The sequence below is a fragment of the Lycorma delicatula genome, chromosome 1 (assembly GCF_047948215.1).
Source record: "Lycorma delicatula isolate Av1 chromosome 1, ASM4794821v1, whole genome shotgun sequence".
NCBI lineage: Eukaryota > Metazoa > Arthropoda > Insecta > Hemiptera > Fulgoridae > Lycorma > Lycorma delicatula.
Genome location: NC_134455.1, coordinates 123,452,951 through 123,478,658, shown reverse-complemented (window position 1 = coordinate 123,478,658; position 25,708 = coordinate 123,452,951). Strand labels below are relative to the sequence as shown.

General features: G+C 37.0%; 1 protein-coding gene across 3 annotated transcripts in view; it reads left to right on the top strand.

The window, feature by feature from the left end:
- LOC142321825 (uncharacterized) overlaps positions 1-25,708 on the top strand; it is a 140,447-nt gene that overhangs the window by 51,502 nt on the left and 63,237 nt on the right. For all 3 annotated transcript variants that reach the window (XM_075360279.1, XM_075360270.1, XM_075360260.1), the window contains exons 7-9: positions 8,459-8,557; positions 11,562-11,585; positions 14,256-14,297. In XM_075360279.1, the coding sequence (XP_075216394.1) occupies positions 8,459-8,557; positions 11,562-11,585; positions 14,256-14,297 (165 nt within the window). The remainder of the gene's footprint in view (positions 1-8,458; positions 8,558-11,561; positions 11,586-14,255; positions 14,298-25,708) is intronic.

Here is a 25,708-nt window from a genome sequence, read left to right as displayed (position 1 = left end):
ATTATCTAAACGGTAGTTACCGGAGGCTAAACAGGAAAAAGAAAGGAAAAGGAAAAAGGTGCTTTTAACCCGGCAAGAGCATTTAAGATGCAATCCTCGATGCTCACCCTCTTTCATGAAGCTACACTGGGCTCGATTTAGAAAACAGTTCATATCGGTTTTCCCAGGGCCTTTCAAAAACCAGCTTTGCAGCAACTTACCGATAACCGGCAAGAGGCAGATGGGTTGATAACTACTAACTTCTCTAGGATCCGTTCCTGATTTTAAGAGCACCTTCACCTAAACCACTTTCCAGCAAGCCAGAAAGCAGCTCCAACTTAGCTAACCCCAGAACAGCCTGCCAAGCGGGTCTCTTATGAAAGCTGACAAGAGGACATCTTTCTTGCGCTTATGCCCAAGGACCCTATAAACTACACCCCAAAAGATTTCTTTTTCCTTGTTCTTGAACAAAGGTACGCCAAGAATTACACTTGGAGGACCAAATACCATGGAAGTTCCTAGCCCTCCTTCTGCAGTAATCCGCAGTCAGGGCCACACGCCGATCGCGATCACTCTCTCGTTTCGCAGCCCTTCTGAGTCGATCCACAGACTCCTTCATTGCTTTCAAGTTCCGAGACCACCAACCAGATACAAGTTCCCGGCCACTGACTCTATGACTGCTGGCTTCAGCCGCCGCCTCCACTGCAGAAGTGAACTTTTCCATCAGGATATCTAATGGCATGCCGACAGGGTCTGGTCATCAGCCCAGACTCGCACAAAACGGAGAATTTCGGCCAGTCCGCCGTCCTATGCAGGAAGCGACCCTGGTAAACATGAAAGTATCTCTCATGGCCATCGCGCAGCTCATTCGCTATCTATAAACGTATCAGCCGATGGTCGCTAGAGCAGCTGTCGACCACAGACCAGTTAAGGATCCTGCTAGGAGTGTTCCTACCAATTGTATTGTCAATATTTTTATCTAAGAAGGCTATTCGTCCGTCAGCCACATCGACGTAAATAGCCAAAGTGTCTGCAACATTAAAAATCTCAAAATTATGCTGCGCGACGAAACTTTCACTTATTTCACTCCAATGATCAGTGACCCACTGTGGTAGAAAAGCGGCTTTGCATTAATACATCAGCAGCAATAATAATTTGAACATTACTCACATTACCATTGATCCTATTCCACCTCCGTTAATGTTCCTCAGTGGGATCCCTGTATTGGAAATATGAACTAACAATTGTGACGTTCTTTCTGTGAACGGCAAGCCTGACCACAACATTATGCGCATCAGAAACCTGCGGTATAAAAACAGTACCATACGACTTCCTGCCCAAAATAACAGACCTACAGATACGCCCTACATAAAACGTTTTCCAGCTGTAAAAGCCTCTATGTAATTAGATCACTTCTAATTATATATGGGTACTGCAGAAGGATAACATCGAGGCTCCGTCTCTTCACAATCTCACCTAAATCAATCTGGGCTCCAGAAGCACACTGGGCTTTTAATTTGACCGAACCTAACCATATAAGGATTTAATGAACGCTCACCGGCCCTTATGTAGCAGCCACACTTCTTACTGGGTGCTTATGATTACTATGCAATCTTTTACAGTTAGCTCAGGCCAGAGTCTAGGACGTATGCGAATAATCGTCACGCTTGTGCCTTCCTCACCACAATGCGCTCACACTAAGGCAGAATTACAAAATTTGGCCCTGTGACCCTATCTGCAGGATTTAAAAATCATTGGACACCCACGTACACTTTTACTCGGCAGAACCTAAAGTCAATAAACAGTCTGCCTGCAGAAATAAATTTTTGAAAGAGTCCAGAACTCACCTCAAAACTCCGAGATATTTCTGGGTATCACGCGTGCCGTATTTAAAGACCTGCTTCCAGTCCCGCCGAAAAGCGGCTTCATCCATATCAGTGTTCTGATCCCTAATGAGAGAAAAGACATCGTCATTGATAGACTACGTTCTACGTCAAAAACTATAATGCAGGTCCTACGCATTTTCTTTGGGTGTACTTTTACATTCAATTGCTTAACCGCAGTGGAATCTCTAATTGCCTTAATAGTCACTTTATTGTCTCTTATTAAAACTACCCCCTTTTTGGCCTCTTTAATATTTCGGATTTTATGAATATTTCAGTCACCTGGAAGGGCAACCTGGAGGTCCTTCTTCAGCTGACTGATGGACACAGTCGAGCCGTCATTCGTAATAATAAACACAACCTCAAGTTTCTTAGAGCATTGGCTGGTTTCACTTTACCCCTGACCATCTCAGCATACCTACACAGTTGTATCGGGGCCGGAGTCAGTTTCTGAAATACCGTACATTTTTAGACCTTGAGGCAAAATTTTTTAAACCCTCCCCAAGCTCTGTGAAAGCTGCTCTAGAGAATTCCAGACCAGGCAATAATCTCCGCTTAGTAGCATTACTGGTACTGTTGGGGGTTGCAAAATAGGAAAACAAGCCATATTGTTCTGGCAAAACATCATGTGTCAACGGGGCAGAGCTGCCAGGTCTTCCCCCGAATTTTGAAAACACTTCAACGATTGGGTTTACACCTTTTTTTTTTGTAGGGGTCACCCCTACATACATTTCTCACCAATCACTCTCTGAACCAGTATTTCAGTAGGTCGAAGGAAAAAGATACGGCATGCTCCTCCGGCCAGGCCTTTTGCCTACCTCTTTTAATTCAAGTCATGGTCGGAGAATTCCTGACTTAAGAGTATACGAAAAGAAATGCTCGCTATATTCCTTCTATCCAAATAGTGTTGGGCGCACGCCTACCTTTGTGATAAGCAGTTCGGGCAATCCGGGCCTGTAAATTATTTTGACCTATGGCCGGGCTCCCAGAATCTAAAGCAGTAGGAGTGAGGTTTCATTACTTTAATTCAACAGAAATTCCACCCCACGAATCCTTGGCTTAGAGCCGAGAGATGACTGGCAACTTTACCTGTTAGGATAACTGTCGCGCTCTGGCAGTTTCCGTTTGCAGAACACACAGAGGTTATTTTCCTTTCCACGTCTCACTTCAACGTTTTCTTTATAACCTCTGCGACCTTTTTTTTTTTTACTATGGATGTCTAGGTCTTTAACATGCAAAATTAACCTTTTTAATCCAGGTCTCTTGTCTATTGCAGTAACGTCCGTGGCTGAGGTTAATTTTTTATTTTAGATTTTCATAGGCCTCCTTTCCTGTCAAATTAACCGCAAGTTCTTCGCCTCTAACCTTTTTTACAGACATGATGACCGTACCCTAGTAGGTACCTTCTGCTTCTTTCTCTTTTTTCAGAAGGTTCGAATATGAGATCCCCTCCGTCTTGGCAACCTCCTACTTCGTAGGGAGGGACTGATTTATCGCATCTCTCTCCCTCCGCTGATAGGAACAGGAGAATTTCCGATCCTCATTGCCTTGCACAGTATTCAAGTATTTTTCTTGTTAGCGCTCTCAGCCGACCATCGGTAATTGCAACGACTATAAGTATGGCGTCTAAAATTTCTACCGTTTCTATTTTCTGTATTCCTTTCAGAATTTGATCAACTGTTTCCTTGGTATTACCTGAGACAAAGAGAACGTAGTAATCTCCTCCGTTTTTCAGTCACCCAATTTCTGGTGGGAGCGTGATCGCTTTGAGGCGACTTCTTGCTTCTGCAGCGAACTTACAGACATGATTCATAAATTTTGCATTTTTTGTCACCTTTTTTATCCAAGATATTTACTTTAGCCTGTACTTCTCCTTCCCGCGAGAATCCTTTTTCTTCCATGTTTTTTCAAAAATTATATTCTGCCTTTTATCAATAACTTTTTCGAGTTCATCAGGAGAACGAGAATTCATTATCTCCTGAAGAACCAGAGTGTCCGCTCTCTCTGTCTGAATTTGTTTGTCTTCCTTAGGTCGTACTCTGGTGAATTACAGAACCCAAAGAGGCAGATCCTTTGCATAATATTGAAGTCGAGTTACTGAATGCCTGATCGTTTTCTATGTAGAGGGAGTAGTCTTGCACATGTCTGACGAAGCTTCGGCCTCATTCAATAAACTTTCTAACTCTGTAGTCTCTGAATCCGAGCTATTCTCCCTAGTTAATTTTCTCGTACCGCCTACCGGTTCAGAAGTAATAGTTCCTGCCTTGGAAATATCTGTAAGACTCGTGGATGGTGTCACCCTAGGTGACCAAGCCTTTCTTAAGCTTTTCTTGAATGTCGCTTCAGTTTCCAACATATCTTTCGTATCCGACTTCTAAATGTTGAATTCCTGGACGAACCAACAACTCCAATTAAATTTAACCTCAACTTGTGTGTTGTGGGTCGAAAACCTTTTTCACCAACACCCCAGACGCCTTTTCTGATGGTGATCATTGGGAGGCACTTTTTTGTGGGGTGGGTGGTGGTTATGTAAAATGTCCACTCAAAAATCTAAAAAAAAAAAATTGAAGGGTAAAGATTTGGGATTTTCCCAGATCAGTTAAGACCGGAGAAGTTTGGGAGTAGGATGCAAAATAAGGGAGCAAAAGGGAAACGAAGATTCCCCTTTTTAACGAATGAGGAGTTAGAAAAATAAAGGTTTTGACCCAAGTAGGTTGAAAGGTCTCACTGGTGAGAAAGACTGCCGCCTAACCTAACTTACAAACTTCCACGCGGGAAATCAGACAGCTGGATTTAAATTCCGGCCTAATCTGGCGGGACATATTAACCTCTACTAACTTCACTTAGAAAGTAAGAATGAAGAAATACTGTTAACTGTTATTAAAAAACTTGCTAATGGAAATGTTCCGAACTCACCCGATTTTTCCAAAACACTTGGTTTACAAAAAAAAAAACAATAAGATTCATAATAACACTAGGCACCAGTAAATTAATGGCTTAACTTAACCTGAATTAAAATACCAAACTTCTGGCAAAGCTTGAAAAAGCCTGAAAAATGGTTCAGGCTAGCGGCACACAGGGTTTTCCAAAAGCCTGCAAGGTTAAGTTAGGTTATATCAAGTTTGTTTAAGTTATTTTTTATACGGTTTTCATTACTATATCGTGGATACTGGTGTTCTTTGGTGGTTGGGTTTAAATTAACTACGCATCTCAGCAATAGACGAACTGGTACTGTATAGGTCTACACTTCATTTACACTCATACATATCATCCTCTGAAGAAGTAACTGAACGGTAATTCCCGGAAACTAAACAGTAAAAGAAAGAAGAAGGTTAGGTGACCATGCCTAAACAGAAGAAATTAGGATTACTTACCGAATCCGCCAACTAAATTTTATAAACTATATGGGAAGCGATTGAGAGGATGCTGGCGCCCCGCATAGTAGAGAAGTTGATTTGGCATTCACGCCAACCAATTTGGATTTTGGTGTGGACGGTCGGCCGTTCAAGCAATTGCTAAGGTAGTAGACTGGGCAGCAGAAGTGCGCCAGGGCACATGGTGAACAACATCTATGCTAATGTTCATAGTGTTGGATATCAAGAACGCATTCGGGACGCTAGCATGGGAATCAATAAAGATATTCCTCACGTTTAAGAGAAAAACTGACTACTTACGCAGACATATTGGGGAATAATTGAAGGACCGTTGGATAACTGTAGACGCACAAGATCAGAAGCTACAATTTCAGATATTAGACGGGATACTACAAGAATTTTTTGGACACGCTGCATTCACTCTTAGTATATGATGAAGTGCTCAGTCTGTTTCTGCCAGACAGAGTAGAAATATTCGCCTCTGCCGACAATCTGGCAGTGTTTGTCAGCGGCAAGTCGGAAGATGATTTGGAGATGCAGGACAATGCAGCATTAGCTGGTGTAAGCACGCAGCTGAATGAACATGGATTAGAATTTTCACCAAATAAATGTGAGTTAACCACGTTGACTAGCAGAAAAATGGTAGGCCGCATTGATTTGAGAGTAGGAGATCAACCGCTCCAGTACAAGGAAAGCGTAAAATACCTAGGTGTAAACATCGATAAGGCATGCAAATTTAGCCAGCAGGTGATTAAATGCTACGTCAAGACGGAGAGGATAACGAAGGCCCTGAAAATACTGATGACGATGAAGACGGCTCCCTGCGCTTCCAAACGAAGGCTAATTATGTCTGCAGTAACGACTGCAATGCTATATGCCTCCCTGGTTTAGGGGTCTGCCATGAGAGTGAAACGCAACCTAAACAAAGAGCAGAATGTTCACAGACGCATGCTGTTAAGCACAATAACAGATTATAGGAAAGTCTCTTACGAGTCAGCAATTAATACGCAAATTAACCGCGGTTCCCCTGATAGATTTAGTGATCGAGGAAAGGAATAGTAGGTACGGAGGCACGGATAGACAGCATGCGGAATGTAGAACGCTCAAACCTGGAGTGAATGATTGACGACAGCTGACAGGTTGCGGTGTACTAAATATCTCAAATCAGACCTAAAGGCTTGAATCAAACGTTGCCTTGGGGAGTTTAAATACCAAAACACAGATTTTTACCGGCAATAGTGCCTTCGAGTACTATTTACATAAGGTGGGAAGGTGCCATCCTTCCTGTTCTGCAGCAGGGATGATACAGCGGATCGCAAATATTTGAGTTTAGGACGAGATGCGAACACAGGCGGGCATAGAATGTCTTATACCATCTGAACGAGTGCCGCATATCTTTATGTTGGCAAATAATTCTAGGGTTTTCGATAAATTTGCGACGATTGTGCTAGTCTCAAAGGATGAAGAAGTTCGCAGACGTGGGTTTTAGTTTTAGATAAGGGCAGGGCGAATAGCCCCAGTCAGGAGAACCAGCGTGCTGGTTCAAATGAACGGATGGAGACTCCGGATAAAGTTTAGGCCATGGACAAAATTAAGACCAAGACCCGGCCGCTGTGCGGGTCCCGGGAACAACCGATGGATTCCGGCTCTGATTTTTTTCAGGCAACGACGGCTTATTAAAAGTAAGGACGTGTCAAGGAGAGGGTAACACCTGTCCATTCCTCCTCACGTTTAATCGCCTACATGCGATGACGCCTTGCAATGCCATTTTACGACAGACTACTTACTACTTCTTTGGAATACTTGAGTGTGCCGTTAGCTTTGACAGTAACATCAATGTTCGCCAATTGTTTTATCTGAAATATATTCGCTGATTGTACGTCGTTTAACGCTTCAGTGAATAATCCAGCTTTTCTATTTTTAGCTTCCTTAATTGGTCTACCAGTTTTCGTCGCAAATTTCTTTCCTATGAAGAAGGGACTGATTTTTGAAAAATCGGTTTCCTTTCCATCGTTTATTTTATTTACAAGATATTTTGGACGAAGGGTTCCTTTTGACTGAACTATCAACGCATGTCGTAAATCTACACATTTCTTCTTCTTCTTCGATGATGAAGTCGAAGGAGGAGAGATTTCAGAACGAGGGCGTTTGCCCTCAAAGTTGTCCGGGGTTATTGTTGAGGTTTAAGGATCCATAAGATGTTTTAGAAAATTTCGACTCACTAGCTCCCCACCCACCACGGAGACACACATTTGGGACGCCCTTTCGGACGCCAGGGCTATCAGAGAGATATAGATCCTAATCCACCCCAAACAGGAAACTGGTCCTGTCAAGGTGTCTCCAGGGCTCTCACCTGTCTACCCGTTCCATCGGCAAGCGGAAGATTCAGTCGTAAACCAAGCCGATTGACCGGCAGTAGTTAGCAAACCGGCATCCTGTTTAGCCAGTACGCTGTGTTGCTACATCCAACTCTTTACATTAATTATGTGCAATTTGTTTAACTTACCATCATTTTTTATTAAACTTTTTTATTATAATTATGCTATCAACATTTTTGGTGATAGAAGTTGTGTTAATCAGGCAGTAACATATACCAAGTAATTAATCTATATGTTTCCCAATAATACAAAAAATAAATTTGTATAAAGAAGATTTGTAGGAAACATTTAAAGGTGAAAGTTTTTGTTGTAATTTAAAAAATAATTTTTACAGTTTTACTCCTTAATATTATTTCAAATGGTTTTATAAGTAATAACACGTATTTTTATACTTATTTTTTTGGACTGAAATTTAAAAAAAATTACTATCCCAAACGATTTTTCGCACCTACCAAGCGAAGGGGTGGGCGGATTTTAATTTTCTTTTCACCAAAATTCATTATTTTTTTCCGGTTATCAATTAATCTAATTAAATATTACCATTGCCGTTTAAGATTTTTGATTTGGAGTAGGTGTAACGGAGAAGCTGGGTTCCGCTCCTTTGAAAATAATTTTAAAAAGGCTCCTCCCAGGAATGGTATGCATGCCTGCAAACAGAAGTCCGATGGGTTGATTTTCAGCAAACAGCTGATAGCTGTTGAGTAATACATGTGGTAATTTTTCAAATGATCACCCGGTATATTAATTTATATCTGTAGCAATATTTATAACGCCATAAAAAAAATATATATTAATAATTCACTAATGTTTTTAATAAATCTTTTTTTCTGCTTATTTTTTTCAGTTTTAAAATAGATCTTTTTGAAGAAAATAAATCTAAAAATCGTAATGACATTATACCAACTCTACTTGAGCTTTTAAACAAGATTCCGGAAAATATTATGTAAGAATTCCTTATAGTCTTTAAATTACTGTGTGGTAAATATTATAAATAAATATATATTTAAGATTCAAATTGAGTATTTATGAGCTGGCTATGTGTTTCTTCAGTAAATTTTGAAGAGTTTTCACATTCATTATATCTATGATTGCTTATAAAAAGAAAAACTTAAATTTTAATGTCTGTTTAGAGAAAATGATTTCATTTATGCACAATATTTCATAAAGCTTAAAGTGTAGTTAAAGATGATAAAAAAATGTGCATCCCTAATTGATTAATTATGTTTGGGGCAAAATTAGAAGGAAGCAATACTAGTTAAATTACTCGGTTCAACAATGAAAAACCAGAAACATAAAAATAGAACATTAAAATAATTTGATTAACGAATAGGAAGCCCTAGGTTTCGAAAGTCTCATTGTTTCCTAATATATTTTGGAAGTTAGCCCGTAGTTTAAACTTCCTAAGCAACGCTGCATAACAGACGCAATTCACAAGGATGTGGTGTACAGATAGTTTGCAGTCACAGATAATACAAGTGAGTGCATCGATCTGAATCATGAGATATCCATGAGTGAGCCATTGAGCCAAATACGCAAACGGCAAATAATAATCTCGACGGTTATTCCTGTATGAGGAGCTTCAGGGTGATACAGTATTCTTAACAGAACAAAGTTTATGGTTGATGGTAATATTCCCGTCACTTGCCACTTATCACGGATCACCTTCTTCAGAAAACAGACAAGTTATCAGAAACAACACGATTAGTGCAACAAGCCTCTTTTGTCGCACTATCAGCGTGCTCGTTGCCTGAAATTCCAATATCACTGGGGATCAAGCAGAAGCTCACAGTTCTGAGCTTCATTTCAGAGATAGACTGTGTATCAAAGACGACACTGTGTTCGGAGTACATGTCGGTAATCGCCAGTAAGGCACTCATGGAATCTGAACAGAAAAATACGTGTCGAAATGTTGAGTTAATTACATTTAAGGCCTTATTAATAGCATACAGCTTCGCAACGAAAACACTTATAACGCTGGGAAGGCCAAACGTCTATATTCTACTGCCAGTCACAAAAAAAAGCCAGCAGAATTAGCGTTTTTAGAACCATTCGTATGAACGGCTCGTATAGAATCGGGATTCACGCTATTTATAATATTATAAAACATTTATTTTTGGTTCTTCTTATGATACTTTCAAAATCTATAGCAGTAATTAGCGAGAGAAGGCCGCCAAGGAGAGTAATAACACACAATAACAATAACAATAAGAACAGAGGTAATTATCTATTTTACGATTGTTTCTAAGTTATTAATTTTTACAATATCTAAGAGCCTTCCGTTTATATTCAGATATTTGAGTTTTTTTAGTAGTTTTCTCCTATTTATGCTATTTGGCGTATGACAGATGGTAAATTTAATGTTTTAATTTAGATCATTAATATAATATTTTATAGTTATTTTATTTTGCTTTTAGCATACGTCACAGGAGTTTTACAATTATGCTGGGTTTTTGTATTATTAGGTTTCAGTTTTTAATTTATTTATTTTTATTAATTTTTAATGTAAATTTATTTATTTTATATCGCTTCCGGGAGTTGATAACTACATTTAGTTTTCAGCGCAGGAAAAAGAAGGGATTCGGTCATTCTTATATCAAAACGTAGAAATAGAAAAAAATATTTTTTTTTTACACTTCATAATAAAAATTGTTTATAAGAAAAAGAACAAACTGTAAATAATAAATGATCGGTATGATTGCTCTGTTTCAACAAACTAAGGGGTTTGAAATTTTTGAATAACATACATATCACTTAATCAAGCTAATCAAGCTGTAATCATTTACTTTTTTTTAATTGCTTTTTAACTGAACCATCTTACATAGTTTGATTAATAACTTATTTTAATATAATCAGACATGTATAGTGAATAAATATTTATTTGCTTCATGAATTTTATTAATTCTACCGTAAATAGATATGAAAGTTAACTGAATATTAACTACAATGTTTTTTCTCAATTAAATGTTTATGATATGTAAATATTGAATTAAAATTTATTTGCATTTTTTAATAACAAGCTCTCTATTCCTAATTTTCATAATTTGTGTTTATAAGTAACAATATAACAGATATAAGTATGTATTATTACTGTAGTTATGCATTATATTTAAAAAAAACAAAAGTGATTTATAAATGAAAATCAAAGTCAAAACACAATTTTTCTATTAAATATAATAAAAAACTTTCTGGAATATTTTCACTCGATAATTCGGGGGATGTAGGGAAAAAATAATCAAAATTTATTTTACGATAATAAAAAGCCATTTTAGAAACTAATCTGTGCATATTCAAATATCTACTTATGCATTGTGTGCACTGGTCCTGCGTTTCTTTCTGGTGGTTTCTACATGCCATAGTAATGTAATAGTTCAGTTTTGTAATCCCTACGACAAAACTCAGCTCAAGAGTTAACTTGATTTCGTATAAATCAAATGCCAATATTAAAAAATTGGAATTAAGAATAATTGTAAGCTGACAGAAGCGTCAAACTATGTACTTCCAGGAAAATTATCACACGTATTAATAAGAAGAGAACTCATTCAAATATATTAGTTATGAAGTTGTCATACTTTTAAAATTATGAAACTAGAAACTAATTTTTTTCTATGAAGAAGAGAAAATTAAGAGATGTAGCCGCTTGAGTAAGTAAGCCTGATTGAGTGAAAGTTGTGGTAGTACAATTATTACACTATAATGAATAAATTAAAGCAATGTTTAATTAAACTGATTTTATATCACTTTTCGTCCCAGAAGAAAATATGTAGATTCGGCAGCTGTAGGTTTAAGATTACGATTAAATAAAGCTACTCTCAAAAATGATTCAGTAGTAAACGGAATTAAAAGAATAAAATCTAATTTTGGAAATACATTTCTTAAGTTATGTAAAATAATATAATTTATAGCAAATAATTAAAAAGATATTTAATCTTAATTGTTTGTTATTTTAGGATCAAAGAAGGAATAATTCACACGTAAGTAACCAAAAACATAACCTATAAAGACTTTTCAGTTAATGGTTAGAATTTTACTAAGAATATTACCTTGATATTTCTAGCTCTTCATTTTATACAAATCATATTAAAACATCGTTATTCTGAACTCACAGGAAATATTTTCAGCATTTTCCTTTAATTTTTCTTTTATTTCTTTTAAATTTTAAATTTTCTATTTTTTCTTTCTGCGAACCTATTATCTGTGTGGTTTACAATGATAGTCACAACACACACACACACACACACATATATATATATATATATATATATATATATATATTAAATCAAACATATTATATATTAAAATCACGTAATATATATTAAAATAAATTCAGGATCATAAATGATCCTGAATCATGTTTGATTTTATTATTGATATTTAATTATTTGCTAAATTCTTAAGAATTATTCACCCATATTTTCTGGAAGTTACCACAAAAATATATCAATTGTAAACATTAAATATTGTACCATTACTGATTTACCATTCACATTAATACTAAATAAAATTTCAACTAAAAATTAACATATCATTTAAGAAGTTAACAATTATAATTTTGAAAGTATTTTATTAAGAAAGACTGCAAATTAATTATGATGCACTTTATTTTTATCACTCAAACCTGTAAAAAAAAATCTCCAACTTTGAAGCAATAATTAATCTTCTTCAAAGGTTTTAAAAATGCTCTCCATTCCTCAGAACAATTTTCAAATAAAAAATAAGTTATCAAAACACCGCAGCAGTTGACGCTACTCTGAACAATCAAATTTGGATATAGCAGTGATCACCATATTATGAATAAGATATAATAAAAGTTTAAAATATATTTCGCTTTTATTTCAATCACATGGCAACAGACAAGTATCTTTCATCCATACGCGAAATTATAAATATGTTATATACAAAAATAAACAGAGCTTTTTGGCAGATGAAATATTTATTGTATTCTTAATGTAACTTTTATGCAGAATTCAAAAATGGCATAAACATTTCACAATCACCCACAATTTTTGTGTGATAACGTTTTAGAAGTATTGCTTGTGCACAATTCTAAGTGTGTTTTTTATTTTATTTATTTTTTATAACCTATGAAACCAAAAAAAGTAATTTCTAACAGAAGGTGGAATAAAAAACATAAATTATGTTTTTAATATGTATTTCTTATGTTTGTCGGGAAATGCATGTAGGGAAATCAATATGCATGATGATTCGTTTACATTCAGGCCTGTTAGCAGAAAAAATCTTCTGCGTCATAAAATTGACAAAGCAGTTCTGTTTAAATGTTTGTTGAGCATGCTCGTACTGTGGTTTTGTGATGTATTATTGTCGTATCAATTGTGTTGCATTAATGAATAGATACGAATAGGAAGTGCGTATATGATCCGTATAGATTCTGTTACTTGTGAGGGGATTTAACGTTTGAAGAACACCGACGAGCTTAACTTTATTAAGAAACAAATGATATGATCTATATTTTGGCTCTAACGTTAGGGATCAAGATAAGAAACTGGGCCCATCACATCTGATGCTCGACCTGTGCATGTCGTCTGAGAGACTGGGCTAGGGACAATCGGTGCATGAGGTTAGTCATACCAATGTTGCGACGTGAAACATAAGACCATTCCTCGGACTGTTCTTTCTGCGTGACGACGATAAAAAGAAACAGTAAAGCCAAAGCAGTGGACTACCCGAATTCACCGTCTGATATAAGGCGTGTCTCATGGCCAGGACTTACCTGTACAGCTTCTTCCAACACATCTAACAATAGAAGATGAAACAAAATGTGAGATAGCCACTGGGTTCCTCATGTAGAACACGATAATCCTACCTTTGAAGCAGTCTTTTTTTCGTTAATCTCATATAATAATTAGTGGTGAATTAACAGGTACTTAAGAAACTTTCTTATTGCGATGGGTTAAAATGGTGCTGGGTTTCATGATTAAAATAAATATATTTTCGTGTTAGTAACGCTAAAATCAAGAAAGGAATTTTTGTGGATTCTAAAATAATAACTTTGATTAGTGATGGACAATTCAAAGAGATTTTAAGCAAATTCGTAAAGCCAACGTGGAGGTAATTTAAAAGTGTTTTGTAAAGCTCTTTTGAAAATCATAAATCCTTACATTACCATAACATTAATTTACGCTTAATAATACCATAACGCTTAATTCTAAGCGGCGGTGAGTCATAACAGCCCATAGGCTCTTGTTAAATAAACTTGAAATGTTACAACAAAAACTCAGTTAAGAAAATATAAACAAGTGATACTTGAAATTTTTTTAAATATCTCTAGTTGATAGCCTGCATTGTCATAGAAGGAAACGGAAATATCTTTTTTCAAGAAGTATTATTATGGAAAACTATGAAAACTATGTTTTCTGTTATTTATTGCCTGTAACTACCTTACGTATGGAAAAAAATTGATGTTAGTTTTGTATAACAAGAAATATTTCAACCTTATGATTTAAAAGCTTATAGAAGATCTTAATAGACTATAACAAGCCTTATAGTTTGTGAAGTGCAGTTAAGTAAAAAAGAATCTGCTACTGTACCATTTGAAGAAAATTTTTTAGAAATGTCTGGTAACAATCTAATCTTCTATGTTTAAAATTATAGTTACATAAAATAATAAAATCATTTTTTTTCAGCAAGGGAAAGTCATTAATATCTGGAATCAAAGTTAAAAACTTGTAAGTAATAGTTCTTTTATGAGTACATATTCCTTACGATGGTGCAATTATATACTTATTCTAAATGTATATATATATATGTGTATTCTATTATACACAAATTAAATATAAATCCATTTTTCACATTTAAAAATTATTGCTATATTTAGTAATTAGTTTTCTAGTATATCAGAATATTGTTCAATATATTGATACTTTATATTATCATTCAATAAGAATTATTATATCAAAAATAATATGACGTTAATTTTATGATATTTTCTATAGTTACATGTTATAAATTCAATGTATCTGTTGATATGTGAGTACATATAACTCTAAATACATTAATCAAGTACTAATTTTGAATCTTATCTATCTATATGCCTGTACAAGCAGTTCTCTTTCTGAATACCTAAAGCCTTACTTTCAAAAAACCATAAAAGAAATAGGGCATTTTTTAAACTTCTAAGGTGAGTATTTGGTCGACAAAACAGACTAAGCACAATTTGATCATATTATGAGGACACAGAACACAAAGGGAATACTTCATTTAAGTAGTTCACATATCCCTTTTAAAGAATGTCAAAACAAATAATTTCAAAGTAAATATTTCCAAAGTCTCAATTATCCTGTTTAAAACTTTGTGGGGATATTTAAATTGTGGTATACAAACTAATAGATTCCATGATCAGAGAATAGGGTGACGTATTTTGTTAAGATATATGCACAATCATAATTATGTGAAATATTAAAGCAATTAAAATATTAAAGAAAGTCTGGGCACGTCTATGCCGTTTGCGGGCCCCCACAAGCGGTATTGAGTAGGTCGTTTCATCACCTGTCCACCAAGCTCCACCTTTTTTTTTTTTGTTTTCTCTCTGCTCCCCTGGGCTGGACCGACTTCTTGGTATTATGCCACCCAGGGGACTGTCTTTATACTCAAATAGGCCTTCCCGCCTATCAGCTATATACTGGCATGGCAGGTCGGCCTACCGGTAGCTCTTTTTGAGAGTAATCTTTTATTTTATATGCCCCTTTCACACACCACGCCATACCTGGAGTGTCGTGACCTGGTGTCGAGGTCTTTTCTCTATATCTTGTGGTTTATTATTCCCTAAACTATATCCCCAGAAGTCCCCAGTGGCTCATTGGAACCGACACACCTCGGCATGCCGGTCCTCCCCGCTGAAGCTGTCCTCCCTTCCCTAACCTAAATCAAAAACCCTGTCTCCTTTCATCAATGTTTTTCTGCGGTAAGATCTGTCTGGTGTAACACGCTATTTTCTTCCAGTTGGATTCCCGAATAGTCATTAAATGTACTATAGCTTCGGGAGTCATCCCGTCCATCGCCATGTCAAATCTGAGGGCGGCCCATCTTTCACATATGAAGAAAGTATGTTCTGCATCGTCGATCTCTTCGCAATACATGCAGATTGCCTCTATTCTCCTTCCTACTTTATTTAATTAATTATTAAATGAGCCATGCCCGGTGAAAAATTGCGTTAAAAAGTGATCCATCTCGCCAAAACCTCTTCTTATCCATGGTTCGATCTACGGGATGAGTTGTCTTGTCCAGCGACCCACACCGCTATTAGTTCACTTCTCCTGCCAGGTAGTATTGACTTCATCTTTGGCCTCTTGATCTGCTCTACCCTTCGATCTTTCGACTCTATATCTCACGATGAGGTCTATCGGCAGTACTCCGGCGAGAACACAAAGGGCTTCATAGGACACTGTCTTATACGCGGCCACCACACCTAGGAGCCCTCTCCTATGCACCCTCGCTAACTTCTCTATGTTACGCCTGATATCTATAGCGTGACTCTATGCGGGAACAGCTTACATCAACGAGGATAATATCGTTGACACCAACAATCTGCGTTTTGATGCTCTAGGGGAATTCTGCGTTGTCATTATAATGTTAAGACTCTTTACCATTGCTTCAGCCTTCCTAGATATGTTACTAATATGGTCAGTGTATTTACAATTCCTCTGGAAGGTAACTCCTAAGTATTTCAAACTATGCACCTCTTCTATAACTTTTCCATTGATAAAAATAGTAATAGGATCCAGTACTCTTCTTCCAGTAAAGGCGATACACCTACATTTTTCCAATGCCAACTGCAGACCCCTAGAAATCATCCACTCATTAATGATATGAGTGGCGGCCACTCAAGTCCAAGAGAGGGCGAACGCGGCGTTCGCCCTCTCTTGGACTTCAATTACCGTCCTGCCCTCAACTACTACTGCAAGATCATCTGCATATGCCTAAACCTCAACTCCAGCAAGGAACATTCTGTTCCAAGCTGTCCTGCTCCAAGCTCCACCTGTCGACTAGCAAAAATTCAGATTTCTCCAACCCCTTTGTGTATATTGTAGTGATCTGTGAACAAAGTTTCTTCTTTACATCATCGCTATATACAACGTCACCGTACTCCCAATCTGTTTTGTGATAGTTTCTTTCTAACCAAGCGGCTATCCGCCTGTATTTCGATTTCAATTCTGCGCGCAGGTACGGTGAACGAAAATGTATGATCATGTAACATCCGCTGTCACTGACAACAGCGAGTTCTTTAACCATAAATTCATCTCGGTTGCCGAGGAAGCCGTGATATTCGATAACTTCTTCCATGACCGTTGCTCAATTGCGAATGCGAGGTCAAAGATAACTTTCTTAGTCCCCTTTATTACATCACCGTAAACGTGGCGGGGGTAGCCCCTCCACTTTTTCTTCTACAAATCCATCATAACCTTGTATAAAAAAGTAAAATAGGTTGCAGCTGAAACGATGACACAACTTTACGTAAGTCACCTGTTGTGACTGTACCGTGAGTAAATGGGTTTTAAACTAAACATGAAATTGAAATTGAAACTTGAAAGGCATAGGTCTGATGAACTGAATGTTCCACAAATTTTAATGATAACATAACTGTTTAACGTAATAAGTAATGCACTTGCCTGTAGCACACAAATATTTGTAAGAGACGAACTCGTGAATGAAGGTAAAACGAATACATACAGTAAATTCCTGGGCGTAGTCCGCCGTGGTGTATCAGGAATACAGGGGTGAGAATGTGGCTTCGAGGTTGAGCAAGACTGGGCATCTGAAATGTGTAGCAACGAGTTTGAAGAACTTCTGCTTCGCTGAAATTGTAATAAGAAGCTGGAGAAAATTCGGCGTCGACAGAATTGGACAGCTTGTAATGATTGAAAACACTTTCCACAGAGAAGTAATGTAGAATTTGAAGAATAACTTAACGAAGAAACGAGGCTGGACGAACATAGAAAACTGTGAAATCACAAAAAACTGACGAGTAGAACTAGAAACTATTTTCGATACAGGAATACCGCACCGTGTATGCACGTATGAAGGTGATGAAGATGTTAGCACAAATCTTGAGAGCGAAAAGTAAAAGGCGTCTTTACATTGTGAATGTCTGGTCAACTCTGCCGAAAAGATGGCGCGAACGAAAAGAAGGGGAAACCGAGCCTAGGCAGATCTAAGAGAGTGTGTGTTGGCAACAGGAGATGTGTGCAAGTATTAGTATGTGAACGAAGCAAAAGGGAGTGTATGAGAGCAGCAATAAATTTGCGAGAAATGAAAATTCGCGGTCATTAGAATGATAGAAATCGCCGTCTGTTTGACGCCAGGGCTCGAATAAAACGAACAAATATAAACAAACAGATACACATAAGGCAAGCCCAAAACCAACCATAGTAATAAATCTATCAAGCCTGTGATAATAACATGACCCTACCCTAGCTTTGAATTCATTGGAAATACCGAAACTTTACGCATGGCGTAAACAACCACTCATCATCATTATGTTAACATAGTAACATTAGTCATCATCATTGTGTAAATGAAACGTTATGTTAACATGGTAATGATGTAAATTCATTACGATTTTCTTCAATATTATCATTTTCTTCAATATTAGCGTTTTATGAAGGTTACGATGCTGTGATGTTGCTAACATTGTCAGCAGACTTATTTTTTGATGATGATGATACGGTAGTGTTGTAAAAAATGGGCACCGCTTCCACCGTTGATGAATTACACCATATTAACGGAATGTTAACCAGCGATGGTGCAGAAAAAACCACTCTCCATCGTATCGGTTTCATGCGAAAAGTATCCCATTAAGTTTGATTTTTAATACTTCCGCATTACATAACTTTTTTTACTATTCCGTAAGCGGAGTGTATGTGACGATGGTATCAAGTATAATGAGACAGTAGGCGGTTGTGTGGGCTAGTATATTGTTTTTGGTCTCGAAATCGATACGCACATCTACGTTTCCTGTTTTAAGCGAATCGTTCTGACGGGAACAGTCGATAACTATTAACGGTACACTGGTCTTGTAATCTGCCAAATTGTTAGCGGGACTCTCGTCCTCCGGTTTGTTGTAATAACCGGACCAAAAGCTCGTGAATATTTCATACATCATATTCACATCACTCTGTAGATTGTCGTACGGGTAGTATTGGGAATTCAAATAAAGACGAACGTTTACCAATTCGCACTTATCGAAGAATGTCAGTGACTTTTTAGCTTTATCTATTCTGTCCGTCTGTAAACCAAATGTCACATATCTCGGTTTCTCCGTTTCCGCACATGTCTTTACCGTGCATGAATATATGTTTGTTTGTCGTAGAGTCGGATATTCGTGGATTTGCCATGTACGAAAAGCTATCGATAACGGTCTATCTTGTTCTACTACTTTCAATTATTGCAATCGCATCGTATCGGCAACATGAACATACGGAATTTTCCACGCTACCTTTGTCACTTTCAACTTGGAATCGCGTGTCTCTTTGGAAGATACTAGTGCGATCACGTCGTTGGAAGATCTAAGCAAAACCAATTCTTGTTTGACGTTCAATATTATGTGTTTGTAGTTTCCGGCAAAACCCATCAGCATACGCAGCAGTATGTAGAAGCAAAATCTTCCCGTGTTTTCATCCAAATCAAATTTATTTGTCACATCGAACTTCCACCCGAAAGTTTCAAAAATATTTTTTTTCCCAACAACGATAGGACGTTCTTTATCGTTTTCGTTATTCCTAACTTTTGTACACGACACATCACCGTTTTGTTTACCTCGTATCGTATTTCCTCGAAGAGAAATGGTATCGCGTTGTTTGTTAAACACGATTCTGTTGCCATTTTACACCTGCCTTAGTAGTTATCAGCCCTTCGACCTTCAAAAAGCTTTTATGCGGTAACGTGTACACATCCTGTTGGTGTATCGCCATCCAAATTTCATCGTTATTGTTGTAAGTCGACGAAGCGTACGGTAGACGAGTGTGATATTGACGAGGGTGATCGTGTTGTCGACAGAAACACTTCCAACAACATCCAAAATATTCGCTCCTATTGCTCCCATTACGGTTCACTACAACTGTACAACCAAGTTTTTGAAGAAACAACACCCTCACGATGTTAACGCTTTGGTGTTTGCACATCGACTAACCAATTTGCGTGTTGTTTCGCTACTACTACTACTACTACTACTACTACTACTACTACTACTACTGCTACTACTGCTGCTACTACTACTCCTACTACTACTGCTGCTACTACTGTTGCTACCACTACTACTACTACTACTACTACTACTACTACTACTACTACTACTACCGTTATTGTATATTATACCCATCGGTTGGTTTTGCTTTTATGTTGGTTTTCTTTGTAAATGCAATCTCACCATTACGGTTTCACCGCGGAAGTTTATAAGTTTTCCGTCTTGATCGGTAAACTTTATACCGATCCCGTCTAAGCTCTTTGTATTTACCGGTAGATATATTATATTCTTCGGTGATTCGATTATTTTGAAACCAGGCGGTACGCTTTTCGTAAATTCATGCAACATGTGTCCTTCTGATATGTTCGTATAGGAGCCTCGTATAAGGTTGCATTCGACCCGTACGGTTTTCACGTTGTTAATGGCAACCGGCTTCGATGACCGTACTATATATTAGCCGCTAGATTAGTTTTATCAAACCCCAAGAACGGTGCCAAACTATCTCTTGATGGTAGATCGTTCACAGCACTGGATTTAAGTTCGTATTTTAACGTATTGTTATTCGGTCGCAAAGGTAATTCTATTTGGTGTTTGAGTTCATCGCTCAACCGTTTAGCGATATCATCCACTTCGTATGATTCGGTAGTGTCAGCTTAATCGTTTTAAGAAATTTCTTTGAAACGACAATAATTGTGTTGTTGATTCCCTCTTTGACATTCGGAATCAAGTTACATGTTGTGTTGTGTTTATCAACGCCAATTCCCAATCACCATCAGACAAATCCAATGACGGAAAAAATGTAGAGTGTAATAATGACGTATTTCTCTTATGCAGAACATATTGATGGTATTTACTTGTTAACTGACCAACCACGACTGAGAAATTGAAGACATAATTGTCCGCAGATAACCGTGTTTATATTCTATCTGGCTTTATAACTGAAATTTATAATCGAATCGAATTGAAAATAACGCATCAATTCGTTAGGTGGGCACAAAATACCGAAACTAACAATATAGTCCACCACGTATATTCTTCCACGTTTTCTATAACATACCCAGTGTGTTCCATCACCAGTACTGCCATCAAGATTAACTATCGCAGACTTGTTACTCTTCGGTTTTTTGGGTAATGCATCCAACATGAAGACTCCTCGAAAATCGGCTATATTTAGTTTTATCGCGTACCACATCTGTTCTATATTCGATTGCAGGTGCATGGGTATTCCCTTTATTGGAGACGACGACGACTTTTTTTTACCAGTCATCCCCGATCCGGTTAAAGGGTAGGGCTTAAAGTATAATCCCTGCCCTACAGTGCCGGCTTTTCTTTTCATCATCATCATTTCAGCAAGACGTTTTATATTATTCCTTTTTGATTGTTTTCTTACTCTTCCACCGCCGAACTTTGCTTTTAACTTCATCGCGTTTGTAGCCGCCAATGCAGTAAGCTATTCTGCGATACTCGAATCCTTAGCTTTACCTCTTTCCCAAGCCCAATCGGCTAATTTACGATCTGCAGCCGCTTTGTTTCTGTCATCGCTGTACGTGGGGTATGCGATACTGTATTCTTTACAAGCTGCATCCAACTTGTTTACACCGGGGTCGTTTCTCGTTAATCGTTTTTCTAACTTCGTTCCCGGTCCGCAGTACTGATATCCAGGAATATGTAACTTTATCCGCAATAAATCGATTCCTTTGTTTACAATTTTACCCACCACTTTTTGACACCTTTTAATGCTTTAACACAAATATAAGATCCTAACACCCCTGCAGTTCTTGCTGGTAGACTTGTTAACGGTCCACCGCCTCGTTTAAGACTGGATATTCGTTTAGATCTTCTTACCTAACCCTTTTGAACAGGAAAACGTTTTGACCTCCTCACTCTTGCCATGTTGGACAGATAATGAACCTTTTTACAATCTTCCACCAACTTACATTGGTGGTCGTACCATATTTTCCTCATTCTTCGTCATAATTCTGTCATTGTTTAATAATTCCAGGGCAGTCGAACATCATATGCTCGTTCGACTAGACCTCCCCGCAGACACACAACTCATCAGCCGCTAGGCGAAACCGAAACAGATATTGCTTCAAATCCACATGGTTGGTGAGCACTTGGGCACCCGCTGCCCTTAAAAATGAATTCGAAGCATACCATCCCCGAGATCCTGTATAAACCTATACAAGGATCTTTCCTTAGTCCTGGTGTGCCATCTAAGCTGCTATGCCTCATCGCGATGCTTCATAGCCTCTTCCGCAGGCGGGAAATGAGCAACTGAACGAAATTTAGATCCGGTGTATATGGCAAATTACCGTCCTATCAAGGAACAGCTGAACGTCTTGGATTTACATATGTCAGAAGCATAAATTATCTTGCATTCATGAGTATCAGGTATTGAAAAATGCCAAGATGAGGGATCGCGATATCACCCTCTTCGTTTTGGCCAAAACAATTATTTTATCCGATCAATACTCTTTCCATTCACCTATCTTCGCGGCTGACTCTGAGTCACTGTTTCTACTGAGAAAGCAACTGGTCTGTGATTTCTTCCAACAAAGTTTTTGGATACGGGCCAAGTATAAAGTATCACTAAAAGGCTGTAATAAACCAAGTAAACCCACCCTATTAGGACCTTTGCGAAACTGAATACAACCTAAAACCTTCCCCTCAAATAAAGTAAAAAAGGCAACACTTAAAAGAATAAAAATAAATAAAAAAGAGAACTAAAAATAAACATTTACTAACTGTAAAATTACATTATTAAATTCTAGATTTAAAGTACTTAAATCTGCCAAATTAGTTACAACATGGAAGTAGTCACGACATGGAATAGTAGTTACGACATAGTAATGTTACGACATGGACGTAGGGATGTTGAACAACAAAGACAGGTCGATGCACGAAAATTTACCTGATGAAGATGACATAAAAGTTTACGACCCATCATGATCCAAGTTCTGCCTAAGTCAATCAACTATAGTACTTCGATAAAAAATCTGTAAATTGTGGAATCAGTTTAGCCTACTCAATTCCACAATTTACAAAACTCATAACAATTGAGAAACTATTACAATACGGACGTAATCACTTAGACTTGAAAGTTTTGATGAATTTTAACAAAATGAAAATTAATTGTTTTATATATATATATATATATATAATTTAATTATGTAAGATTATAATTTTGCATATGTTAGTTTTGATTATTATCTTGAAGATGGCAAAATAGCCGAAAACCCTCAAGGAAATCAAATTGAAATTTGGCAAGTTGAATTAAAATTACAGATATTAGTTATTATACCAATCGGGGCCATGTTCGAAAAGCCAAAGGTATAAATTGCAGATATTAACTTTAAATGATTCCAATTCCTTTACTGAGACCCCAGGAAAGATTACACCTACAGGATTTCTCGTGGCTAATGCGACTTTCTTAAAAAAACAGCCACACCTTCCCATCCACTACCGTCAGTTCGATAGTAGCACCTCTCGCAAAAGTAGCCCTAAAATGACACTGAACTGTAGGAACTGAGCTTCCTACAGACACAGAGTAAAAACTTTTCTTGTTTTAATTACTACCCAGCATAGAAGTATTTTGTGAGACAGAAGATTTAATTTACAGAAATTCATTATTAAACATTCATGAACCTTCAACTGGAACTGTTTAATGGATTACAATTATTTACCATAACACTTTACACAGTAAAACAGTAGCAAATTACATTCATATAGTATATCCCTTTAAATATAGTACAATATCATGTGAAAATTATACTAGTAGATACAGGGTAAAAACCACAACATAGCTAGAAGAATTGATATCAGTCTTCCCAGATGTACTTTTAAATATATTAGAGATAAGAAGCAGTTAGCGACTCAGAAAATATTTAGTAAGACTGGTATAGCGGACCTGAGAAACGGATTCCTATCAATTAAGAAGAAATTAGTAGAAAATATAATAATGGGAGGAATCCAGAAAGTAGGAAAAGGAACCTTTATAGTAAAGGTAGCATTTCCTTTTAACAATTGTCTTTTGTAATACTGCCCACTGACACACAATAAACAGATGTTCTTCCCTGACTAGATTACCAGACCCAGGTTTCAAATGCATGGGAACGAAAGGGTTCGGTCGATCATTCCCGCGCTTCGAGTTGGGGCCGGTCCGGCAGGTAAAGAGAATCGGAGTATAAACACTCCTGGAAAGACCAGTTAAAAATCAGTTCCGCGAAAGGAGTATAAATGACACGTTAAGATGTCAGTCAGTGAGAGTGTTCGGCAAATAGGTTAGTGAAGTTGCGGATTTCTATTTTGGTTCGACGAAATTATGTTTACGTTACAAGTAAATCCAATACAACAAAACTTTAAATGTTTCGATGGTAAGACTAGCAATGAAAGAGATAATATAATAAATATCATTCATAAATTGTTAGGTTAATTTTATTTGTGAACAGTAAAGGTATTTGCAGTGAAATAACTCTATTATCTATTGTACTATTGCTTTTAATACAAGACTAGTGGTTAAAAGTGTTAAGACTAGCGGTCATTCTTATGTCTTTTGTCAATGAGACTGAATTCTGGTTTTCATTGTTTGTCAACCTGTGAATAAATCCTGACGATTACTGTAAATTCTGTTTTGAATGTAATCTCTGTTTATTATTATTATTGACAATTAATATTATTATAGTTTACTGTTGCCTTTATTGTAATTACTATTGTGAGATGATTTTTATTGTCTGTTACTCTTTATTAATTATATTTTTTTTTCTGAATTTTTTACGGGGATCGACTGCTAATATCATTAGCCCTCGTCACATTCTTTAAAAGAAATTACTATCACCATCTGGATCGTCATATGTAAGGGTGTAAAGGGCCCTTACATTTTATTTTAAAAAGCACAAACTTCACAATAAACATTAAGACATAAAAGACAAGGACAATCACAAACACTTACGGGGTGTAAAGGGCCCCAATATTAAAATTTGAGATAAGGTCCTCAAATGACCATTATATTAAAACTTCAACTTATCAATACCATTTCTTTCTTTATATATAAATAAAACTACCGCTTAGAGATTCTTTTATCACAGCTTTAAACTTTCATTTTATAGACTTTTAAGAAGTCCACTGGCGTGTAAAAATGCAACTATACTTTCTTCATTTCCATTATCCAGATCAGTACTAATATTATTTCTAAGACGGAACCTCTTTCTGAGGTACTCATATATGGTACACTCTTCTATTAGATGCTTGATTGTCAGTGTTTTATTACAAACACTGCACATTGGTATCACTTCGCCGGTTAACATATATAAATTTGTTAATCGCGTGTGACCGATTCTAAGTCTGGTCACCGCTACTTGTTCACGGCGAGTCAACTTAAAGTCGCTTTTCCATTTATAAGGAGAAGTTTTTACTGAGTTTAATTTTGTATTTAAACTCCTCCATTCAGCATTCCACTTGTTTTTTACTATGTTTATTAGACAGTTTTTAACATCTGCCACTCTTACAGGAAATGCATCCAAGTCATCGCAGACTGTTGCCTTTCTGGCAGCTTCGTCTGCGATTTCATTACCTGTAATACCATCATGCCCCGGAGTCCATACAAATACGCATCGCTGTCCTCGTTGTTTTAGTACGTATAAAATGGACAGGATGTTTGCAATTAGGACATCCTTAATGTTCTTTTTCCGAATTGCGACAAGTACACTTAAAGAATTGGAACATATTAACACTCTCTCTTCGCAATAGTGTTCAGTGTAGCGAAGAGCTTTCTGAATTGCAGTGAGTTCTGCCGTGTAGACACTTGCCACATCTGGCAGTTTCCAAAAGTGGGCTTCTCCATTTACATATATTGAGCATCCAACACCATGTTCGGTTTTAGAACCGTCAGTATAAATT